Here is a 19,994-nt window from a genome sequence, read left to right as displayed (position 1 = left end):
TTGCTTGAGCCCGGGAGTTTGAAACCAGCCTGGCCAACACAGCAAAACCTCATCTCTAAAAAAGAAAAAAAATTCTATTTAAAAAAACTTGTAAGAATTAGACTACGCTGGAAGAAAAAGCAGAACCTCTACTTGTTTGAGCAAGGTGAAGCTTAAAAATTACTTTTGAATTGCATACTGAAACATCGGAATCTTTTGAAATCAGAACAAACCAGGGACTCTAGTCAAAAGAGAGTGGCTTTTTACTTAGGGTTGAATACAAACATTAAATGATGACTCCACAGAGGCCAAAACTCAGGGCTTTAGACACAGATGGAGTCCAGTTCCTGCTCAAACACAATCTGATCTCAGTAACTGTTATACAGGAGAGAAGAAAGTGACATTATTATGAGTGTAAATTTACCATTATTAGTTAAAGGAGAAGTTACCGACAAATGAGCTTAAAAAGCTAGTACATTAGAAACAAAATTAAGCCTGTAAGTTTGTCATGTTTATAGACTGGAAAGTTACGTTAGGAATAACGACATTAACATGCTAAGTTCTCAAATTGTTTTCCCAAAATCAACACTCACAATCTAAGGAGATGTTAATGATGTTCCCTGGACACATCCCATGGAACTGGGCTTTGTTGTGGTTTTTTAAATAAACTTGAACCCATCGTTCGAGGGGGCTTTGAAAAGGCATGTCTGATTGTGGTCTATGAAGTGCTCATGCATGATGGGAAAATTTCAATGTAGATACACTGTGCACCACTGGAGGACAAGCCGTTCCTCCTTCCAAGAGCAGTTTCCAAAGTAGTACCCATGGTCTTAGGCCTGTAGCCCATAAAGAACTAATAATTTTTCCCAGAAACATCCAGTAAAAAGCACCTCTCCTTCCCATTAGGTTCAACACTGTCATAACATAAATGCATCAAATGAAGAGCTATGCTTTTTCTGGGATTGCTTATTTGCTGTCTGACTTTCCCTTCTACCACACAGCGTCTAAGGTTAAAAGAGAAGCAGAAAATTCATATTTAGGTCCTGGAAATCCATATATAATTGACATCAATTTCTTAAACTGCTTGCTGAAAAGGGCAACCAAACGGATGAAATGACAGAGGATGGCCGGGATGCTTTTAGCATATGGGGGTCTGTCACTCAGCCCTTGGCAGTCTCACCGTACTCATCTTTCTAATGTATGTCTAAGATCAGGCTGGCTGATTGTGCTGTTATCTAGCAATATGGTGGAACATGAGCTGTATTTTCTATCAAGATGCCATGGAGGTATCTGAAGGAGAAGGAAGATAGAGAAAAATGTCACAGTAGGCTGAACCTGCAAAAGTGTGGGCTGTTTTCCTTAGTCAAAATGTCAAACAATAAAGCATTAAGGTATTTCTTATGCCCCATGACCTGCCTGAGTGTGGTATCATGAGCAATTCTATGGGACACTCACTGGAGGTGCTTAACTTCCGCAGATGATGTTCGAGGAATGGTTTATAAAATGCTGACATTGCTATGATACCAATCATCAAACCTGGCAAGCCTCTATTATGAATTCCCTTTATAAATAACGGGAAAAGTTTAAAATAAGATTTCATGGTTTTTTTTCTTTTTTGTTTTTTTAATACGCAGTAAAAAGCAGCTGATATTTTCTATTTGTATTATTCATTAACTAAAACAAAATGTCATGCATTAAATAATACTGACACGAGCATTTTTATTGCAGCAAATAAACACCTCATACTATATTCACTAAGTTACTAATAATAAGTGTACTCACTCAAGAGACAGTGTGATGGAACCAGCGTTTTAGTGTCAGAGACTCTGTGTGCCAGGGTGGCTCAGTGACCAAACAAGTGAGGGGACATAGGTTTCCCTGGGCCTGTTTCCTTAGGGAAAGATAGAGAAACTACTGCTTTAAGACTCCCTCACATCTGAAAATCAGATGATGGAAACAACTTCGGGAATTTAACTTTCACTTCATGTTTACATAAGACTGCTGTTACATTACTCAAATGAGAACTTCCGAGAATACTTTGCATTCATTTCAAAAGTTGACTGATTTTATTCTGTAAGTTATCTGACACATATTATGGTACTTTCTTGCTCCACTCATGCTGCTCTCTGTCCAGAATACCTATTTCTTTCCCTCTTGTCCCAGCAAGATGCACCTCCTCTGCCTTCTGGGATCCCTCTGCCAGCAGCCACACCACAAAACATTTCCAGTTTTGTGTACTTGTCAGTCTAATGCACCGAGTGTTACATGATAGCAATTGCCTGCAGAGCATCCTCCTGGTGAGAAAGTAAGCCTCTCCAGGGGAGGGAGGGCCCTTCCTCTCCTACCTGCAGCTGCTGAGCACAGGATGTGGGAGAAATTAAGGAGTTCAATAAGCGCTTGACAAGTTATTTAAATCAGTTTCAATTTGGAAGGTAAATCTTCCTACAGTTACAAATCGGTGAAAATCTATCTGCAGTGCTATCAGAGAGATGACAGTGAACTTTTTGAGCCCTCTAGAAAATAAACTCTCTCTAAAACACTTTAAAAGTATCTGTTCATTTGTTGAGAGTGGAACACTCAATATGGAAACTGCCCATCAATGTGTTAAAAAATGCTCTTCCTGGCCGGGCACGGTGGCTCACTCCGGTAATCCCAGCACTTTGGGAGGCTGAGGCGGGTGGATCATGAGGTCTGGAGTTGAAGACCAGCCTGGCCAAGATGGTGAAACCCCGTCTCTACTAAAAATACAAAAATTAGCTGGGTGTGGTGGCGGGCATGCCTGTAATCCCAGCTACTCAGGAGGCTGAGGCAGAGAATTGCTTGAACCCAGGAAGCAGAGGTTGCAGTGAGCTGGGATCATGTCACTGCATTCCAGCCTGCGCAACAGAGCAAGAAAAAGAAAAGTTCTTTCTTAAAAATAATGGCAGTAATCAAATCCTAGTCACCAAATAGTTGAAGAGATCAACAGCATTATTTAAAACTGCAAAATACCAATTATTTTAGCTTTAAAAAAATAACTCAGATGAGCCTTCTTCCCCTCCTGTTGGGATATGCTTGTCTGCATCATGTTATCACCCTCTTCCGTCAGGGTCTCCCACAAGCAGACGAAAGACAGGGAAGGGAGAAGATCTAGCGGTTATTTATAAAAGTAGACAGTATTTTAAAAATGCCTGTAGGAAATAATCAGAAATACCCATACAATCTAACACCATTTTGCTTGTTCCAGATGCTTTTTACTGTAAATTCACTTACTTTTTTTTTTAATTTTATTTTATTTTTCTTTTTTTTCTTTTTTTTCTTTTTATTATACTTTAAGTTCTAGGGTACATGTGCATAACGTGCAGGTTTGTTACATATGTATACTTGTGTCATGTTGGTGTGCTGCACCCATCAACTCGTCAGCACCCATCAATTCATCATTTATATCATGTATAACTCCCCAATGCAATCCCTCCCCTCTCCCCCCTCCCCATGATAGGCCCCAGTGTGTGATGTTGCCCTTCCCGAGTCCAAGTGATCTCATTGTTCAGTTCCAACCTATGAGTGAGAACATGCGGTGTTTGGTTTTCTGTTCTTGTGATAGTTTGCTAAGAATGATGGTTTCCAGCTGCATCCATGTCCCTACAAAGGACGCAAACGCATCCTTTTTTATGGCTGCATAGTATTCCATGGTGTATATGTGCCACATTTTCTTACTCCAGTCTGTCACAGATGGACATTTGGGTTGATTCCAAGTCTTTGCTATTGTGAATAGCGCTGCAATAAACATACGTGTGCATGTGTCTTTGTAGTAGAATAATTTATAATCCTTTGGGTATATACCCAGTAGTGGGATGGCTGGGTCATATGGTATATCTAGTTCTAGATCCTTGAGGAATTGCCATACTGTTTTCCATAATGGTTGAACTAGTTTACAATCCAACCAACAGTGTAAAAGTGTTCCTATTTCTCCACATCCTCTCCAACACCTGTTGTTTCCTGATTTTTTTATGTTTGCCGTTCTAACTGGTGTGAGATGGTATCTCATTGTGGTTTTGATTTGCATTTCTCTGATGGCGAGTGATGATGAGCATTTTTTCATGTGTCTGTTGGCTGTATGAATGTCTTCTTTTGAGAAATGTCTGTTCATATCCTTTCCCCACTTTCAGATGGGGTTGTTTTGTTCTTGTATATTTGTTTGAGTTCTTTGTAGATTCTGGATATTAGCCCTTTGTCAGATGAGTAGGTTGCAAAAATTTTCTTCCATTCTGTAGGTTGCCTGTTCACTCTGATGGTAGTTTCTTTCGCTGTGCAGAAGCTCTTTAGTTTAATTAGATCCCATTTGTCAATTTTGGCTTTTGCTGCCAATGCTTTTGGTGTTTTAGACATGAAGTCCTTGCCCATGCCTATGTCCTGAATGGTACTACCTAGATTTTCTTCTAGGGTTTTTATGGTATTAGGTCTAACATTTAAGTCTCTAATCCATCTTGAAGTAATCTGCATATAAGGAGTAAGGAAAGGATCCAGTTTCAGCTTTCTACTTATGGCTAGCCAATTTTCCCAGCACCGTTTATTAAATAGGGAATCCTTTCCCCATTTCTTGTTTCTCTCAGGTTTGTCAAAGATCAGATGGCTGTAGATGTGTGGTATTATTTCTGAGGACTCTGTTCTGTTCCATTGGTCTATAGCTCTGTTTTGGTACCAGTACCATGCTGTTTTGGTTACTGTAGCCTTGTAGTATAGTTTGAAGTCAGGTAGCATGACGCCTCCAGCTTTGTTCTTTTGACTTAGGATTGTCTTGGCAATGCGGGCTCTTTTTCGGTTCCATATGAACTTTAAAGCAGTTTTTTCCAATTCTGTGAAGAAACTCATTGGTAGCTTGATGGGGATGGCATTGAATCTATAAATAACCTTGGGCAGTATGGCCATTTTCACGATATTGATTCTTCCTATCCATGAGCATGGTATGTTCTTCCATTTGTTTGTGTCCTCTTTGATTTCACTGAGCAGTGGTTTGTAGTTCTCCTTGAAGAGGTCCTTTACATCCCTTGTAAGTTGGATTCCTAGGTATTTTATTCTCTTTGAAGCAATTGTGAATGGAAGTTCATTCCTGATTTGGCTCTCTGCTTGTCTGTTACTGGTGTATAAGAATGCTTGTGATTTTTGCACATTAATTTTGTATCCTGAGACTTTGCTGAAGTTGCTTATCAGCTTAAGGAGATTTTGGGCTGAGACAATGGGGTTTTCTAAATATACAATCATGTCATCTGCAAACAGGGACAATTTGACTTCTTCTTTTCCTAACTGGATACCCTTGATTTCTTTCTCTTGCCTGATTGCCCTAGCCAGAATTTCCAACGCTATGTTGAATAGGAGTGGTGAGAGAGGGCATCCCTCTCTTGTGCCAGTTTTCAAAGGGAATTTTTCCAGTTTTTGCCCATTCAGTATGATATTGGCTGTGGGTTTGTCATAAATAGCTCTTATTATTTTGAGGTATGTTCCATCAATACCGAATTTATTGAGCGTTTTTAGCATGAAGAGCTGTTGAATTTTGTCAAAAGCCTTTTCTGCATCTATTGAGATAATCATGTGGTTCTTGTCATTGGTTCTGTTTATATGCTGGATTACGTTTATTGATTTGCGAATGTTGAACCAGCCTTGCATCCCAGGGATGAAGCCCACTTGATCATGGTGGATAAGCTTTTTGATGTGCTGCTGAATCCGGTTTGCCAGTATTTTATTGAGAATTTTTGCATCGATGTTCATCAGGAATATTGGTCTAAAATTCTCTTTTTTTGTTGTGTCTCTGCCAGGCTTTGGTATCAGGATGATGTTGGCCTCATAAAATGAGTTAGGGAGGATTCCCTCTTTTTCTATTGATTGGAATAGTTTCAGAAGGAATGGTACCAGCTCCTCCTTATACCTCTGGTAGAATTCAGCTGTGAATCCATCTGGTCCTGGACTTTTTTTGGTGGGTAGGCTATTGATTGTTGCCTCAATTTCAGAGCCTGCTATTGGTCTATTCAGGGATTCAACTTCTTCCTGGTTTAGTCTTGGGAGAGTGTAAGTGTCCAGGAAATTATCCATTTCTTCTAGATTTTCTAGTTGATTTGCGTAGAGGTGTTTATAGTATTTTCTGATGGTAGTTTGTATTTCTGTGGGGTTGGTGGTGATATCCCCTTTATCATTTTTTATTGCGTCTATTTGATTCCTCTCTCTTTTATTCTTTATTAGTCTTCCTAGCGGTCTGTCAATGTTGATCTTTTCAAAAAACCAACTCCTGGATTCATTGATTTTTTGGAGGGTTTTTGTGTCTCTATCTCCTTCAGTTCTCCTCTGATCTTAGTTATTTCTTGCCTTCCGCTAGCTTTTGAATGTGTTTGCTCTTGCCTCTCTAGTTCTTTTAATTGTGATGTTAGAGTGTCAATTTTAGATCTTTCCAGCTTTCTCTTGTGGGCATTTAGTGCTATAAATTTCCCTCTACACACTGCTTTAAATGTGTCCCAGAGATTCCGGTATGTTGTATCTTTTTTCTCATTGGTTTCAAAGAACATCTTTATTTCTGCTTTCATTTCGTTATGTACCCCAGTAGTCATTCAGGAGCAGGTTGTTCAGTTTCCATGTAGTTGAGCGGTTTTGATTGAGTTTCTTAGTCCTGACTTCTAGTTTGATTGCACTGTGGTCTGAGAGACAGTTTGTTATAATTTCTGTTCTTGTACATTTGCTGAGGAGTGCTTTACTTCCAATTATGTGGTCAGTTTTGGAATAAGTGTGATGTGGTGCTGAGAAGAATGTATATTCTGTTGATTTGGGGTGGAGAGTTCTGTAGATGTGTATTAGGTCCGCTTGCTGCAGAGATGAGTTCAATTCCTGGATATCCTTGTTAACTTTCTGTCTCGTTGATCTGTCTAATGTTGACAGTGGAGTGTTGAAGTCTCCCATTATTATTGTATGGGAGTCTAAGTCTCTTTGTAAGTCTCTAAGGACTTGCTTTATGAATCTGGGTGCTCCTGTATTGGGTGCATATATATTTAGGATAGTTAGCTCTTCCTGTTGAATTGATCCCTTTACCATTATGTAATGGCCTTCTTTGTCTCTTTTGATCTTGGATGGTTTAAAGTCTGTTTTATCAGAGACTAGGATTGCAACCCCTGCTTTTCTTTGTTCTCCATTTGCTTGGTAGATCTTCCTCCATCCCTTTATTTTGAGCCTATGTATGTCTATGCATGTGAGATGGGTTTCCTGAATACAGCAGACTGATGGGTCTTGACTCTTTATCCAGTTTGCCAGTCTGTGTCTTTTAATTGGAGCATTTAGTCCATTTACATTTAAGGTTAATATTGTTATGTGTGAACTTATCCTGCCATTATGATATTAACTGGTTATTTTGCTCCTTAGTTGATGCAGTTTCTTCCTAGCCTCAATGGTCTTTACATTTTGGCATGTTTTTGCAATGGCTGGTACCGGTTGTTCCTTTCCATGTTTAGGGCTTCCTTCAGGGTCTTTTGTAATGCAAGCCTGGTGGTGACAAAATCTCTAAGCATTTGCTTATCTGTAAAGGATTTTATTTCTACTTCACTTATGAAACTTAGTTTGGCTGGATAGGAAATTCTGGGTTTAAAATTCTTTTCTTTAAGAATGTTGAATATTGGCCCCCACTCTCTTCTGGCTTGTAGAGTTTCTGCCGAGAGATCTGCTGTTAGTCTGATGGGCTTCCCTTTGTGGGTAACCCGACCTTTCTCTCTGGCTGCCCTTAAGATTTTTTCCTTCATTTCAACTTTGGTGAATCTGGCAATTATGTGTCTTGGAGTTGCTCTTCTGGAGGAGTATCTTTGTGGCTTTCTCTGTATTTCCTGAATTTGAATGTTGGCCTGCCCTACTAGGTTGGGGAAGTTCTCCTGGATGATATCCTGAAGAGTGTTTTCCAACTTGGTTCCATTTTCCCCCTCACTTTCAGGCACCCCAATCAGACATAGATTTGGTCTTTTTACATAATCCCATACTTCTTGCAGGCTTTGTTCATTTCTTTTTCTTCTTTTTTCTTTTGGTTTCTCTTCTCGCTTCATTTCATTCATTTGATCCTCAATCGCTGATACTCTTTCTTCCAGTTGATCGAGTCGGTTACTGAAGCTTGTGCATTTGTCACGTATTTCTCGTGTCATGGTTTTCATCTCTGTCAGTTCGTTTATGACCTTCTCTGCATTAATTAGTCTAGCTGTCAATTCTTCCACTCTTTTTTCAAGATTTTTAGTTTCTTTGCGCTGGGTACGTAATTCCTCCTTTAGCTCTGAGAAGTTTGATGGACTGAAGCCTTCTTCTCTCATCTCGTCAAAGTCATTCTCTGACCAGCTTTGATCCCTTGCTGGCGATGGGCTGCGCTCCTTTGCAGGGGGAGATGTGCTCTTATTTTTTGAATTTCCAGCTTTTCTGCCCTGCTTTTTCCCCATCTTTGTGGTTTTATCTGTCTCTGGTCTTTGATGATGGTGACGTACTGATGGGGTTTTGGTATAGGTGTCCTTCTTGTTTGATAGTTTTCCTTCTGACAGTCAGGACCCTCAGCTATAGGTGTGTTGGAGATTGCTTGAGGTCCACTCCAGACCCTGTTTGCCTGGGTATCAGCAGCAGAGGTTGCAGAAGATAGAATATTGCTGAACAGCAAGTGTACCTGTCTGATTCTTACTTTGGAAGCTTCCTCTCAGGGGTGTACTCCACCCTGTGAGGTGTGGGGTGTCAGACTGCCCCTAGTGGGGGATGTCTCCCAGTTAGGCTACTCAGGGGTCAGGGACCCACTTGAGCAGGCAGTCTGTCCCTTCTCAGATCTCAACCTCCGTGTTGGGAGGTCCACTGCTCTCTTCAAAGCTATCAGAGAGTCGTTCGCGTCTGCACAGGCCTCCGCTGCTTCCCGTTGTTTTTTAGCTGTGCCCTGTCCCCAGAGGTGGAGTCTACAGAGACAGGCAGGTTTCCTTGAGCTGCTGTGAGCTCCACCCAGTTCGAGCTTCCCAGCGGCTTTGTTTACCTACTTAAGCCTCAGCAATGCCGGGCGCCCCTCCCCCAGCCCTGCTGCTGCCTTGCGGATAGATCGCCGCAGACTGCTGTGTTAGCAATGAGGGAGGCTCCGTGGGTATGGGACCCTCCTGGCCAGGTGTGGGATATATTCTCCTGGTGTGCCCGTTTGCTTAAAGCGCAGTATTGGGGTGGGAGTTACCTGATTTTCCAGGTGTTGTGTGTCTCAGTTCCCCTGGCTAGGAAAAGGGATTCCCTTCCCCCTTGTGCTTCCCAGGTGAGGCGATGCCTCGCCCTGCTTCAGCTCTCGCTGGTCAGGCTGCAGCAGCTGACCAGCACCGATTGTCCGGCACTCCCTAGTGAGATGACCCCAGTACCTCAGTTGAAAATGCAGAAATCCCCGGTCTTCTGTGTCGCTCGCGCTGGGCTCACTTACTTCTTAACAAAATTTCCAGATGTTCTTGAACAATAGTACTATTTGAAGGACCAAATTCTCCTTCAAGGTAGAAATGTTTTAACTCTAGCTAAACTCTTATGTCTCTTAAGCGATTCTATTAATGTGTATACTTTACATTAACAGTGTATGTGGGTCAATGTATATACTTTTATTGACTCAAAAAACAAATATAGCATGAAAAATGAAAATGGACTCATTCGGATACTTCTATTCAAAGTGAAAGAAGGTATCCCTTAAGGTCATTACTATTAGGGGTAATACAGCATAATACTACACCATAAAAAAACTTGTTTCTGAGGAAAATCCATATATGAGAATAAAAAGAACAGAAAAATAAATGCACCAAAACACAGACTAGTTGGTACAGCATTAGGTGATATCTGTCCCCATTTTGTTCTATTTAAAATTTCATATAATGAACATATATATATATATATATATTTGGAAGTCTTGCTCTATTTCTCACCCTGGAGTGCAGTGGCCTGAACTCAGCTCACTGAAACCTCCACCTCACAAGTTCAACCAATTCTCCTGCCTCGGCCTCCTGTGTAGCTGTAGCTGGAAATACAGGCGTGTGCCACCACGCTGGGCTAAGTTTTGTGTTTTTAGTAGAGACAGGGTTTCACCATGTTGGCCAGGCTCCTGGCCTTAAGTGATCCACCTGTCTCAGCCTCTCAAAGTGCTGTGATACAGGCATGAGTCCACCATGCCCAGCTCTCAAGATCACTTTTTTGTCCCCATTTTTTTTTTACGAGACATTTCAGATATTTTTTAAATAATTAATGACTTTTAGCTAACTTAAAAATTTCTAACACTTTGTGTACTAACGAAAAGAGCTCCATCTGTGTTGCACAGCAATGGGACCACATGGCATGTATGGAGTTTGAATAGAATACTTACACAAGGCCTGAGTGGAAAAGTGTAATATGCTTATTGTAGGTATAAACAGAAATTGTCTGAATTAATGTCATAATCATATTGAATTTAAACTTAGATTTGCACTTATATATGGGTTCTAAATTTGGATTAAATACGATGGATTGACCAGAAATTTATTTTCTTTCTGAAATCTCATTAGTATTAGTCATAAAATAAACATTATTATACACAGGACCAGGAGACAGGATTGACAGCAGATGATTCTGAGTCAATGCTGCAAGGTGAAAAGCAGATAGAGGAGTGGCAACTGACATGGAAGCACAACTTTGGAGCTGACGGGGAGTGACCAGAACAGAAACAAGCAATCTTATTTGTTTTGAAGAACCCAACCCAGGCTCCAAAATCAGAGGCACATGGTACCTGGGAAGGTAGGGTGAAACATACAACAGAAGCCAGCAAGGTCAACTGTAAATCTGTGCCTAGAGCCCCAAGTCCACCTCTCCTCCCATCTTTTAAGGAATTTTGATGTGTATTCTTTGGATATATTATACCCAAGGGTTTCTGGGCTTAGAGCTACAAGGGCTGAAACCTGGGATATGGGATTAAAATTGCACATACAAAGGGAAACGCCACCTTCCTTCTCAACCCTGCTTCTGGAAAGCCAGCAGCCATTCTTGCACTGCCAAGGCAAAAAATTGGGAGATCCTTCTTGGAAGAAAACTGAAACATTGCAAAGAAAATACCCTCATACCCTCATATAATACACTGAGGTCCTCCCCCCCCCCAAAAAAAGCTGGCTTGACCTCCAAATCCCCACAACGAGACCCCTCAGTGAACAAAGTTCCTGCTTCCAAATAGAGAAAGCCAAAGACCACCACACATCTGAGGGAAGCTTCCAATGAGAGATCAAAACAACAGGAAAAAGGAATTCCTGGGACCAGTAAAAATTCAGGAGCAAAACTTTTTAAAAAATCTTAAAATACCCTTAAGGAGATAAAAAAAATTCAATAAAAGGGTTAGCACAGAAAGTCAAAGAATCTCTAAGAAGCATAACAAAAGACAAATTGGAAAATAGGAGGGGAAGAAATTAAAGAGCAATGCAGAAATACTGGTCTAAGAGTCCCAACATCTGAATCATAAGAATACTAAAATAATAATAATAAAATAGAGAAAATAGGACAATTCTCTAAAAGAGATATTCTGCAGGCTTAATGGCCACAATAAAATAAAAGGTCCCCGTGAAGCTATATTATACAATTTCAGAATCCCAGGAATAGAGAAGGTCCTAAAAAGCTTGAGAAATGTAAAAATTGGTTACATATTATGTATCACACAATGGCAATAGCTTCAAGAACAGTATAACGAAAACACAATAGAGAAATGTCTTCAGAGCCATGAAATTCAGTTTTCACTCTAGAATTTTACACTCTATAACAAAGGAGGGGTTTTGAGAGAGGTTAGATCTCTATACATGTGTGTTCATGAGTCTTTCCTCAGAAACTGTGCTCCAGCACCACCGGGGAGTAACACAAGGCAGAGGGCAAGGCACAGTCTAGGACTCAGGGATCCAACAAGAGTGGTCGCAGAAGAGTTCAGAGAGGGCTCCCAGGCAGACAGGCTCACGGCAGCCTAGGGAAACACTGGAGGAGGATAACCAAAGGCCAAGGAAAATTGCTTCAAGAAAAAACATGGAACAGATGTTTTAGTAGATAAAACATTATTTTTGATAGGCATGTGACAAATGTCACAACACTTGGGGAAGAGTAACTGTCAAAAAAGAGGCAAAGGAACATAGTCGGAAAATTAATTCCACACACAAAATAATGAAGGATGCAAAAACAAAGAGGCCAGTTGGGGGCTAATGGTAGCATTTGGCTTTATGAGCTATCATGGGTTAGGAAAAAGGGGGTTATCTGGGGAAGTGCAGAAGTGCTCAGATCTCAGAAATATTTAAGAGAAACAATGAAGGATGTACAAGGAAGAGGCATATTCAGAATACTATATGACTCAGCTGTGAATAATATGTTCATAGTCATAATCATGTAAATATCAATTAGTGATATAACAAAAAATGTGTTACAGGTGGAAGAAACGGGGAGGGAAATAAGGTCACAGTGGAGTGAGGAAGCTACGCTTTCACCTGCTATGACAGGAAGTCAGCAGAAAGTGTTGAAGAAAGTAGACTCAGCTATTTTTACTTTTATTTGAATACAAAAGCTTAAATATTTAAGGCAGATATTTACATCACAACCTAATTGTGTAACTTAAATGTCAGACATCCTTAAAAATGGGCACAGTAAACTAAAGACTTTCCTGCATGAATCTGATATTTAGGAAAATACAAGAGATTTAGAAAATCCACCAAAAAAAGGATCATACTAACAGCACTGACTCTCTGTTAAATTTTTAAGGAATCACGACAGATAGACTTTTAATTCAAACAATTTCTTAACTTTTCAAAAGCTTACTTACATAATATAGGTGAGAGATCCTCCTCTTTTCTTGCACTAAGAAAGAAAAAATAATCAATTCTGGTATAAATACCATAGAATAAAAAAGTAGTTACTAATCATCTGATTATCACTATCAAAAAGAGATAAAATTTTGTTTATAAAATTCTTACCAACAAAATTTATAATTTAAGTAAACTGGCATGATGAATCTCATAAAGTAAAATCTAAAAATATAGTTTTATTTTTGACCTAACAGAAATTCTATTACAAAAAACTGAAAGAATCCCCACGTACACAAGGAAAGGCAAAACAAATTAGGCAACGTGTGTGTCCCCCAAATCTCATGTTGAAATGTAGTCTCCAGTGTTGGAAGTGGGGAAGTGTTTGGATCACGGGGGCAGATATCTCATGAATTGCTTAGTGCCATCCCCTTGGTGATGAGTGAGTTCCTGCTCTGAGTTCACGCATAATCTTTCTTGGGTTTTTGCTGTTGTTGTTGTTCTGCGATGGGGTCTCACTCTGATGCCCAAGCTGGAGTACAGTGCTGTGATTATGGTTCACTGCAACCTTGACCTCCTGGGCTCAAGTGATCCTCCCATCGTAGCCTGTGGAGTAGCTGGGGCTGCAAGCATGCACCACCACACCTGGCTGATTTTTAAATTTTTTCTAGAGACAGGGTCTCACTATGTTGGCCAAGGCTGGTCTCAGACTCTGGCCTCAAGTGATCTCCCTGCCTCAGCCTCCCAAAGTGCTGGGGTTACAGGCGTGAGCCACCACACCTGGCCTGATCTGCTGGTTTAAAAGCAGGCGGCACCTCCCACTCTCTCTTGCTCCTTCTCTCACCATGTGAGAGATGACTTCACCTTCCACCATGATTATTAGGTTATTGAAGCAATTTCCAGAAGCAGATGCTAGCACCACACTTCCTGTACAGCTTGCAGAACTGTGAGCCAATAAAGCCTCTTTTCTTTATAAATTATCCAGTCTCAGATATTCTTTCATAGAAATACAGGACAGATGAGAAATTTAGCTAATAAAAAGACAGGCCAAAATACGGCCAAAATACAGGAGAGATGGGAAATTTAGCTAATAAAAAATTTACCTTTGTATATCTGAACCCTTAAGTAGTAGTGTTGTCTAATTCTACATTTACACATAGTTTACTTTCATTACCAGGATCTAATAGCTGACAGCTCTAAGAACCAGTTTCTGACCAGGAGTCAGTCTCCAGATGCACTAGAATCCCTGCAAGCATCCCAAATGACTTGTCGGGCATCTATTAATATGTTACTGAAAAAATAAATGGGTCTTTACACAACTGAAAAGTAGCCTATCTTAAAATCAAATGTTAAAATGAGTGTGCCAGCCTAACTGAACATGGCATCCTCAGCACACAAAACCATTTTGTTCTAACACAGGTCAGAAGAATAAAAGCTACAAGGGGGACTTGGGCCACACTTTGTTCCCTACAATGCCTCCTCCTTTGAAGTTGAACTGGTCTCACTGACACACATTTCTAACTGCTGAAGAGACGGGGACATGGGGTAGGTTTTCTTTCACTTCCATACACTCTATGTGTGACAATCCCATGGCTCTGGAAGAAATACAACAATCCTAACCAGAAGTTACCAGCTCAAGACAGGCAAAGTCCACACAAACTACGAAAATGCAGAGGAGAAACCCATTTTTTATTGTGCAGCATTACGTCAGATGTTATAGAACCCCCACTTCTTGTATTCTTGCTGTTGAAAGTAACTGAAAAACATGGTGCATGGTTTTTTTGAAAATAAAGTAAGATTTAACAGAATGTTACAAAAAATAAGCAGGAGTACAGAAAACTCCTACAGTTCTAATTATCTTCCTAAAACAAGCAGGATGTGGAAACTTTACACTACTTTCACACACTAAGGCTAACCTGGAAAACAGCACAGGCCATGTTTACATTTCCATTACATTCGAATGAAAAAGTTCTGAGAATGGCCGGGCGCGGTGGCTCAAGCCTGTAATCCCAGCACTTTGGGAGGCCGAGACGGGCGGATCACGAGGTCAGGAGATCGAGACCATCCTGGCTAATACGGGGAAACCCCGTCTCTACTAAAGAATACAAAAAACTAGCCGGGCGAGGAGGCGGGCGCCTGTAGTCCCAGCTACTTGGGAGGCGGAGGCAGGAGAATGGCGTAAACCTGGGAGGCGGAGCTTTCAGTGAGCTGAGATCCGGCCACCGCACTCCAGCCTGGGCGACAGAGCCAGACTCCGTCTCAAAAAAAAAAAAAAAAAAAAAAAAAAAAAAAAAAAAAAAAAAAAAAGTTCTGAGAAGCATGAGCATGGATGTGATAGGCTCGTGTGGTTAGAGCACTGTGTAAAAAGGAGGCCAACATCACAGATCCAATCTAGAACAACAAATTCTTTTGATTTGTTCAAGTGAAATCCAAGCTGTACCCTAAATCCCATCACTCATCATTAAAACGTACTTTTTGGAGCAAGGGAAAAATGGCAAAGACCTATGAAGAAAAAGGCATAAATCCATGACTACTACACTAAATCATACGGCCAATTAATTGCATTGATAAAAATGTCACCAAATGTGTAAACACAAAGTCTGAATGTTTCCACGAACAGTGTCAACTAAAGGAAATTATGTCACATATTAACATAAGACAAGTAAATATATGAAAAGTTGAAAACTTTTAGCTAATATCTGAGTTCCTCTAAATACTTTCTGTAATACGCAAAACAGAAAGTTTGTAGTTTTTTGCTTGGAGGAAGAAGCAATATTGTCTTACCACTCATTTGATATTTTCTCAGGAAGAGTGTGCTTTCCCTTGGATGGTCAGAACCAAAATCTGTAGAGGAAGAAGGAAAAATGTAATAATTTAAGTGAGTAGAAAAGATGCTTTTTAAAGCTACCCATCCCTTTTAATCACTTTTAACAGTCTTGAGAAAAGTTTTTAGTAATAAATGTAAAGAAAATAAAGGCCACAATGTCCCAATTCTACTGGAGAATGCAAAAATCACAGAAGTTCTCCACATATGTGGAATAAAACCAGTCTGTGTCTGGGACTTCTTTTTAACACTTGCACTTAAATATAACCGATGCAACTTGTAGATGAATCATACACATGCCCTCCTCCTTCTTCTTATCAAATATACCGGCCCTCCTCTACGCTGCTATTACCAGCACATTTCAGGGAAAGTCTCAAGCAGCAAGTGATGCTGTGGTCAATTACTGTCAGACACCGGCTCAATATGTCAAATATGTTAAAACAAAGCGCTGTTTTGTACAAAAAACAATTTTTTAAAGAGACAGGGTCTCACTCTGTTGCCTGGGCTGGCATGGTGCAATGGTGCGATGGAGCCAGCATAGCTCACTGAAGCCTCCCACTCCTGGGCTCGAGAGATCCTCTTGCAGCTGAGACTATGGGTGCAAGCCACCATACCTGGCTAAGTATTAACTATTTTTTTTTTTTTTTTTGTAGAGCCAAGATGAAATGAGACATACATGGAAATGTGTTGTAAATCCTAAAGAACGATATAGTCTATTTTGGACTCTCATCCAACACTACCCATCTACTACCTAGTGTGTAAAACCACTGAGAGGCTTACCTTACACCACCAAACAACGAACATTCACAAGCATTTGCACGCTTTGTGTATAAAGGTACAATTCATTCACATTCTAATCTTTGTTCATTCTTTCACGATTTTTGAATATTCCGAGAGTACAGTACTTTCCAGCTAGAAAGTCACATTCATCGTGAAGCTTAATTATTCTATTGTTTAAATAAATTGAAAGGCCAAAGTTTAAAGAGAAGAGCTGTGAGACACTTCCTCTATAGGAATGAAATCTGTAGCACACATTTTCTATTTTGAAAACTTATTTTTTGCCTAGTCTTGGGGGATGAGAAAGGGGCCAGAACTGGCCACTGGGGTAGGAAGGAGGAGAGAAAACGCCAGATGCAGCAGGGAAAAAAAATGGTGGGAGTGGATAGGCAGGAGGCAGATCCAGTCCTCCTGCCTGGTGCCTGGGCCTCCGAAAGCTGGCTAGGGGCAGGAGCGAGGAACCCAGGCTGTGGATGCCTCTAGGGGGGGACCTTGTGTCAGCGTTGGCCAGAAGCGCGCCTGAGGACAAACAGTATTAGTTGCCTCCTTACCTTTGGGCATTTCCTGGTCACTGATGTGTTGCAGGTCATGGCCCTTGTCTGCTCCCAAATCCGGCTGTGCAGGTTCCACAGCATCAGGGTGTGGACTACTGCCACCTCCGCCTCCGTGATGTTATAGCTGCAGGGCGGTTCCGCCCACCGCACCCTGCGCTGGTTTTGCTTGGGGCTGGCATTAGGGAGCAGCAGGTTCCATCTGCAGCGCCTGTGCTCCTCTCTGCCTTGGCCTACACCTTTGCTTGATGTTGCCTCATAGATGTCAGCGCTGCAGTACAGCTCCCCAGACCTCCTGCGCTGGCCCCGCTTGGGGCTGGCCTTGGTGCCCAAGCAACAGCTCAGCGAGTTCCCCATGGGGTAGCCCCGCTCCTCTCCAGCAGCTTGGGCCTTCCCTTGCTTCCAAGTCTGCAGAGCTCAGCACTTCCACCTCTTCCTAGCAAAGGCACGCTGGCAGGGCCAGCCCCTGGCTATGGGGCTGCACCCGACTAGCAGCCCGCACCCCGCCTCAACCGCCTCCCCTGAGCTGACTTGTCTGCAAGGGTCCCTTGGGAACCTGCTTGGTTTATTTAGAATGGGTCTAGATGCTACAAGCCTAATAGCTGTGATTGGGAGAAGAGAGCAGAGGAGCTCCTCCTCCTCCTTCCACTCTTACCCACCAACTGAAGGAGGTTGCCCTGCCAACCGCCAGAGCTCCCTCCTGGTTCCCAGGAACCAGTCAGGCCCAGAGTACCCTCCACGCGACCCCCGCCCCCATTGTGAGGTGGGAGCCTAGGCACCCCAGGCCCCGCCCTGCTGGCAGTCCCGCCCCCACCTTTCATTCACTGCTGGCTGCCGGGAGCATTCAGGTTTCTCCGCTGTGAGGAAGATCTTACCTTTTCAACAAAGGAAGAGGCTTATGTAAAAGAAAACCAGGCCAGGTGCGGTGGTTCACATCTCTAATCCTAACACTTTGGGAGACCGAGGAGGGCAGGTCACGAGGTCAGGAGATCCAGACCATCCTAGGTAACATGGTGAAACCCCGTCCCTACTAAAAATACAAAAAAAAAAAAAAAAAAAAGGCGGGTGTGCTGGCACACGCATGTAGTTCCAGGTACTCGGGAGCTGAGGCAGGAGAATCGCTTGAACCCGGGAGGCGGAGATTGCAGTGAGCCAAGATCGCACCACTGCACTCCAGCCTGGGTGACAGAGCAAGACACTACCTGGAAGGAAGGACGGAAGGAAGGAAGGAAGGAAGGAAGGAAGGAAGGAAGGAAGGAAGGAAGGAAGGGAGGGAGGGAGGGAGGGAGGGAGGGAGGGAGGGAGGGAAAAAAGGAGGAAGGAAGGAAGGAAAGAAGGAAAGAAAAAAGAAGAGAGGGGAGGGGAGGGGAAGGAAGGAGAGAGAGAAAATCACCATATAATAAGATTTTAAATGTGATTATAATTGCTATTTTTTTTTTTTTAGACGGAGGGTTGCTATTGTTGTCCAGGCTGGAGTGCAAAAGCAGGATCTCAGCTCACTATGACCTCCACCTCCCTCCTGGGTTCAAGCGATTCTCCTGCCTCAGCCTCCCGAGTAGCTGGGATTAAAGACATGCACCACCATGCCCAGCTATTTTTGTATTTTTAGTACAGATGGAGTTTCTCCATGTTGGTCAGGCTGGTGTAGAACTCCCGACCTCAGGTGATCCACCCGCCACGGCCTCTCAAAGTGCTGGGATTACAGGCGTGATGACCCACTGCGGTCAGACAGGTAAGCACTTTTAATTATGTACTAGGTGTATAGCTCCACACAAAGAACAACGCCTAGAGTTACACTTCTGCTTATCTAGAAGGATCAAGTCTAAGGGCATGAATTTTTAGACAACTAAAGCAAGTATCAGATGTAAAACTTTAACTTAAATCATCTAGCAGGGACACTGATTAATTCAGAACAGGTATCTAAATTTTGGCGATATTTTTTATCTATAATCTTAAAACTATCTATACATAGGATATATATATATTAAAGATAGGGACTCACTCTCGCCCAGGCTGGAGTGATTTATGTAATCTTTCTCATCCTTGGTTTATCTAAAAAATATGAATAACACAAATTTTATAAACTTGCTCGAAAAATTAAATGAGGGAAATACAATACTCCTTCCTCCATATATTGAACACTTACAAAATTACAGGCATTGTGTCTAGATTTTTACACATGTACCATATGTAAGCCTCATAACAACCCCATCTTTTATAGGTGAGAAAACTGAGACTCAGAGGAGTTAAAAATGCATTCACGATCGTATAGTAATGACTCCAAAAGTGGTGCGTCATCTTAACGAAAACCAAGTTATACCCAGCACATGAAGGTACTCAAAAGATGTGGATTCCCTTTTTCTATACCCTTGTGTGTGAATTTCAGTGGCTTTCACAACTTCAGAACAATCCCACACACCCTTCCAGGTTGCCTTTCAGTGGTTCCCTTCTTCTTGGGGATGATTAGGAATCTGCATATTTTGACTACTTCTTCAATCATCTCCTTATAAACATGTGTGGATAAAGTAATGAAATTTTCTAGGCCATAAGTTACTAACTGTGAATTAATTGTCTAGCTTATTTATTGCAAATTTATTTGTAATACATTTTATTACATGAAAAATCACAGAATTCACTGAATTTGTGCAGAAAGATCCCAAAGTACACTGCAGGAACATCTTACTGACTACACAGGAAGATCAGCCCGAACACACGAAGCAAGAGTCCCTCCAAAGGCCAGGTGTGGGGTGGTTCTTGCCTGTAATCCCAGCAATTTGGAAGGCCAAAGTGGGTGAATCACTAAAGGCCAGGAGTTCGAGTCCAGGCTGGCCAACACAGTGAGACCCAGTCTGCATAAAAAATTACTTTTTATTATTATAATTAAACAGAGTGCCTCTAACATTGCTTTAGGAAAGAGAGCTCTGGTCCATAATTCAAGGTATGGAGTTATGAGTCCCAATGTGGTTACTTAACCACTGTTGGTGACTTTGGGCAGGTTACGTAATCACTAGGATTCTCAGCCCTTTCTTCGCAAATTATCAGCATTGCAATAGATGACTTTTTAAAGCCCTGACCAGCTCAAGCATTCAATTA

At 41.6% G+C, this 19,994-nt stretch overlaps 1 protein-coding gene across 1 annotated transcript in view; it reads right to left on the bottom strand.

Annotated features, from left to right (window-relative positions):
- LOC104674301 (putative cyclin-Y-like protein 3) overlaps positions 1-17,258 on the bottom strand; it is a 33,337-nt gene extending 16,079 nt beyond the window's left edge. Inside the window, 2 exon segments of the mRNA XM_010378574.2 lie at positions 1,160-1,269; positions 16,902-17,258. Coding sequence (XP_010376876.2) covers positions 1,160-1,269; positions 16,902-17,258 — 467 coding nt within the window.
- Between the last annotated feature and the right edge of the window lie 2,736 nt (positions 17,259-19,994).

This window comes from Rhinopithecus roxellana, chromosome 20, assembly GCF_007565055.1.
Source record: "Rhinopithecus roxellana isolate Shanxi Qingling chromosome 20, ASM756505v1, whole genome shotgun sequence".
Lineage (NCBI taxonomy): Eukaryota > Metazoa > Chordata > Mammalia > Primates > Cercopithecidae > Rhinopithecus > Rhinopithecus roxellana.
The sequence above is the reverse complement of the archived record's forward strand: the minus strand, read 5'-3'. Positions and strand labels throughout refer to the sequence as shown.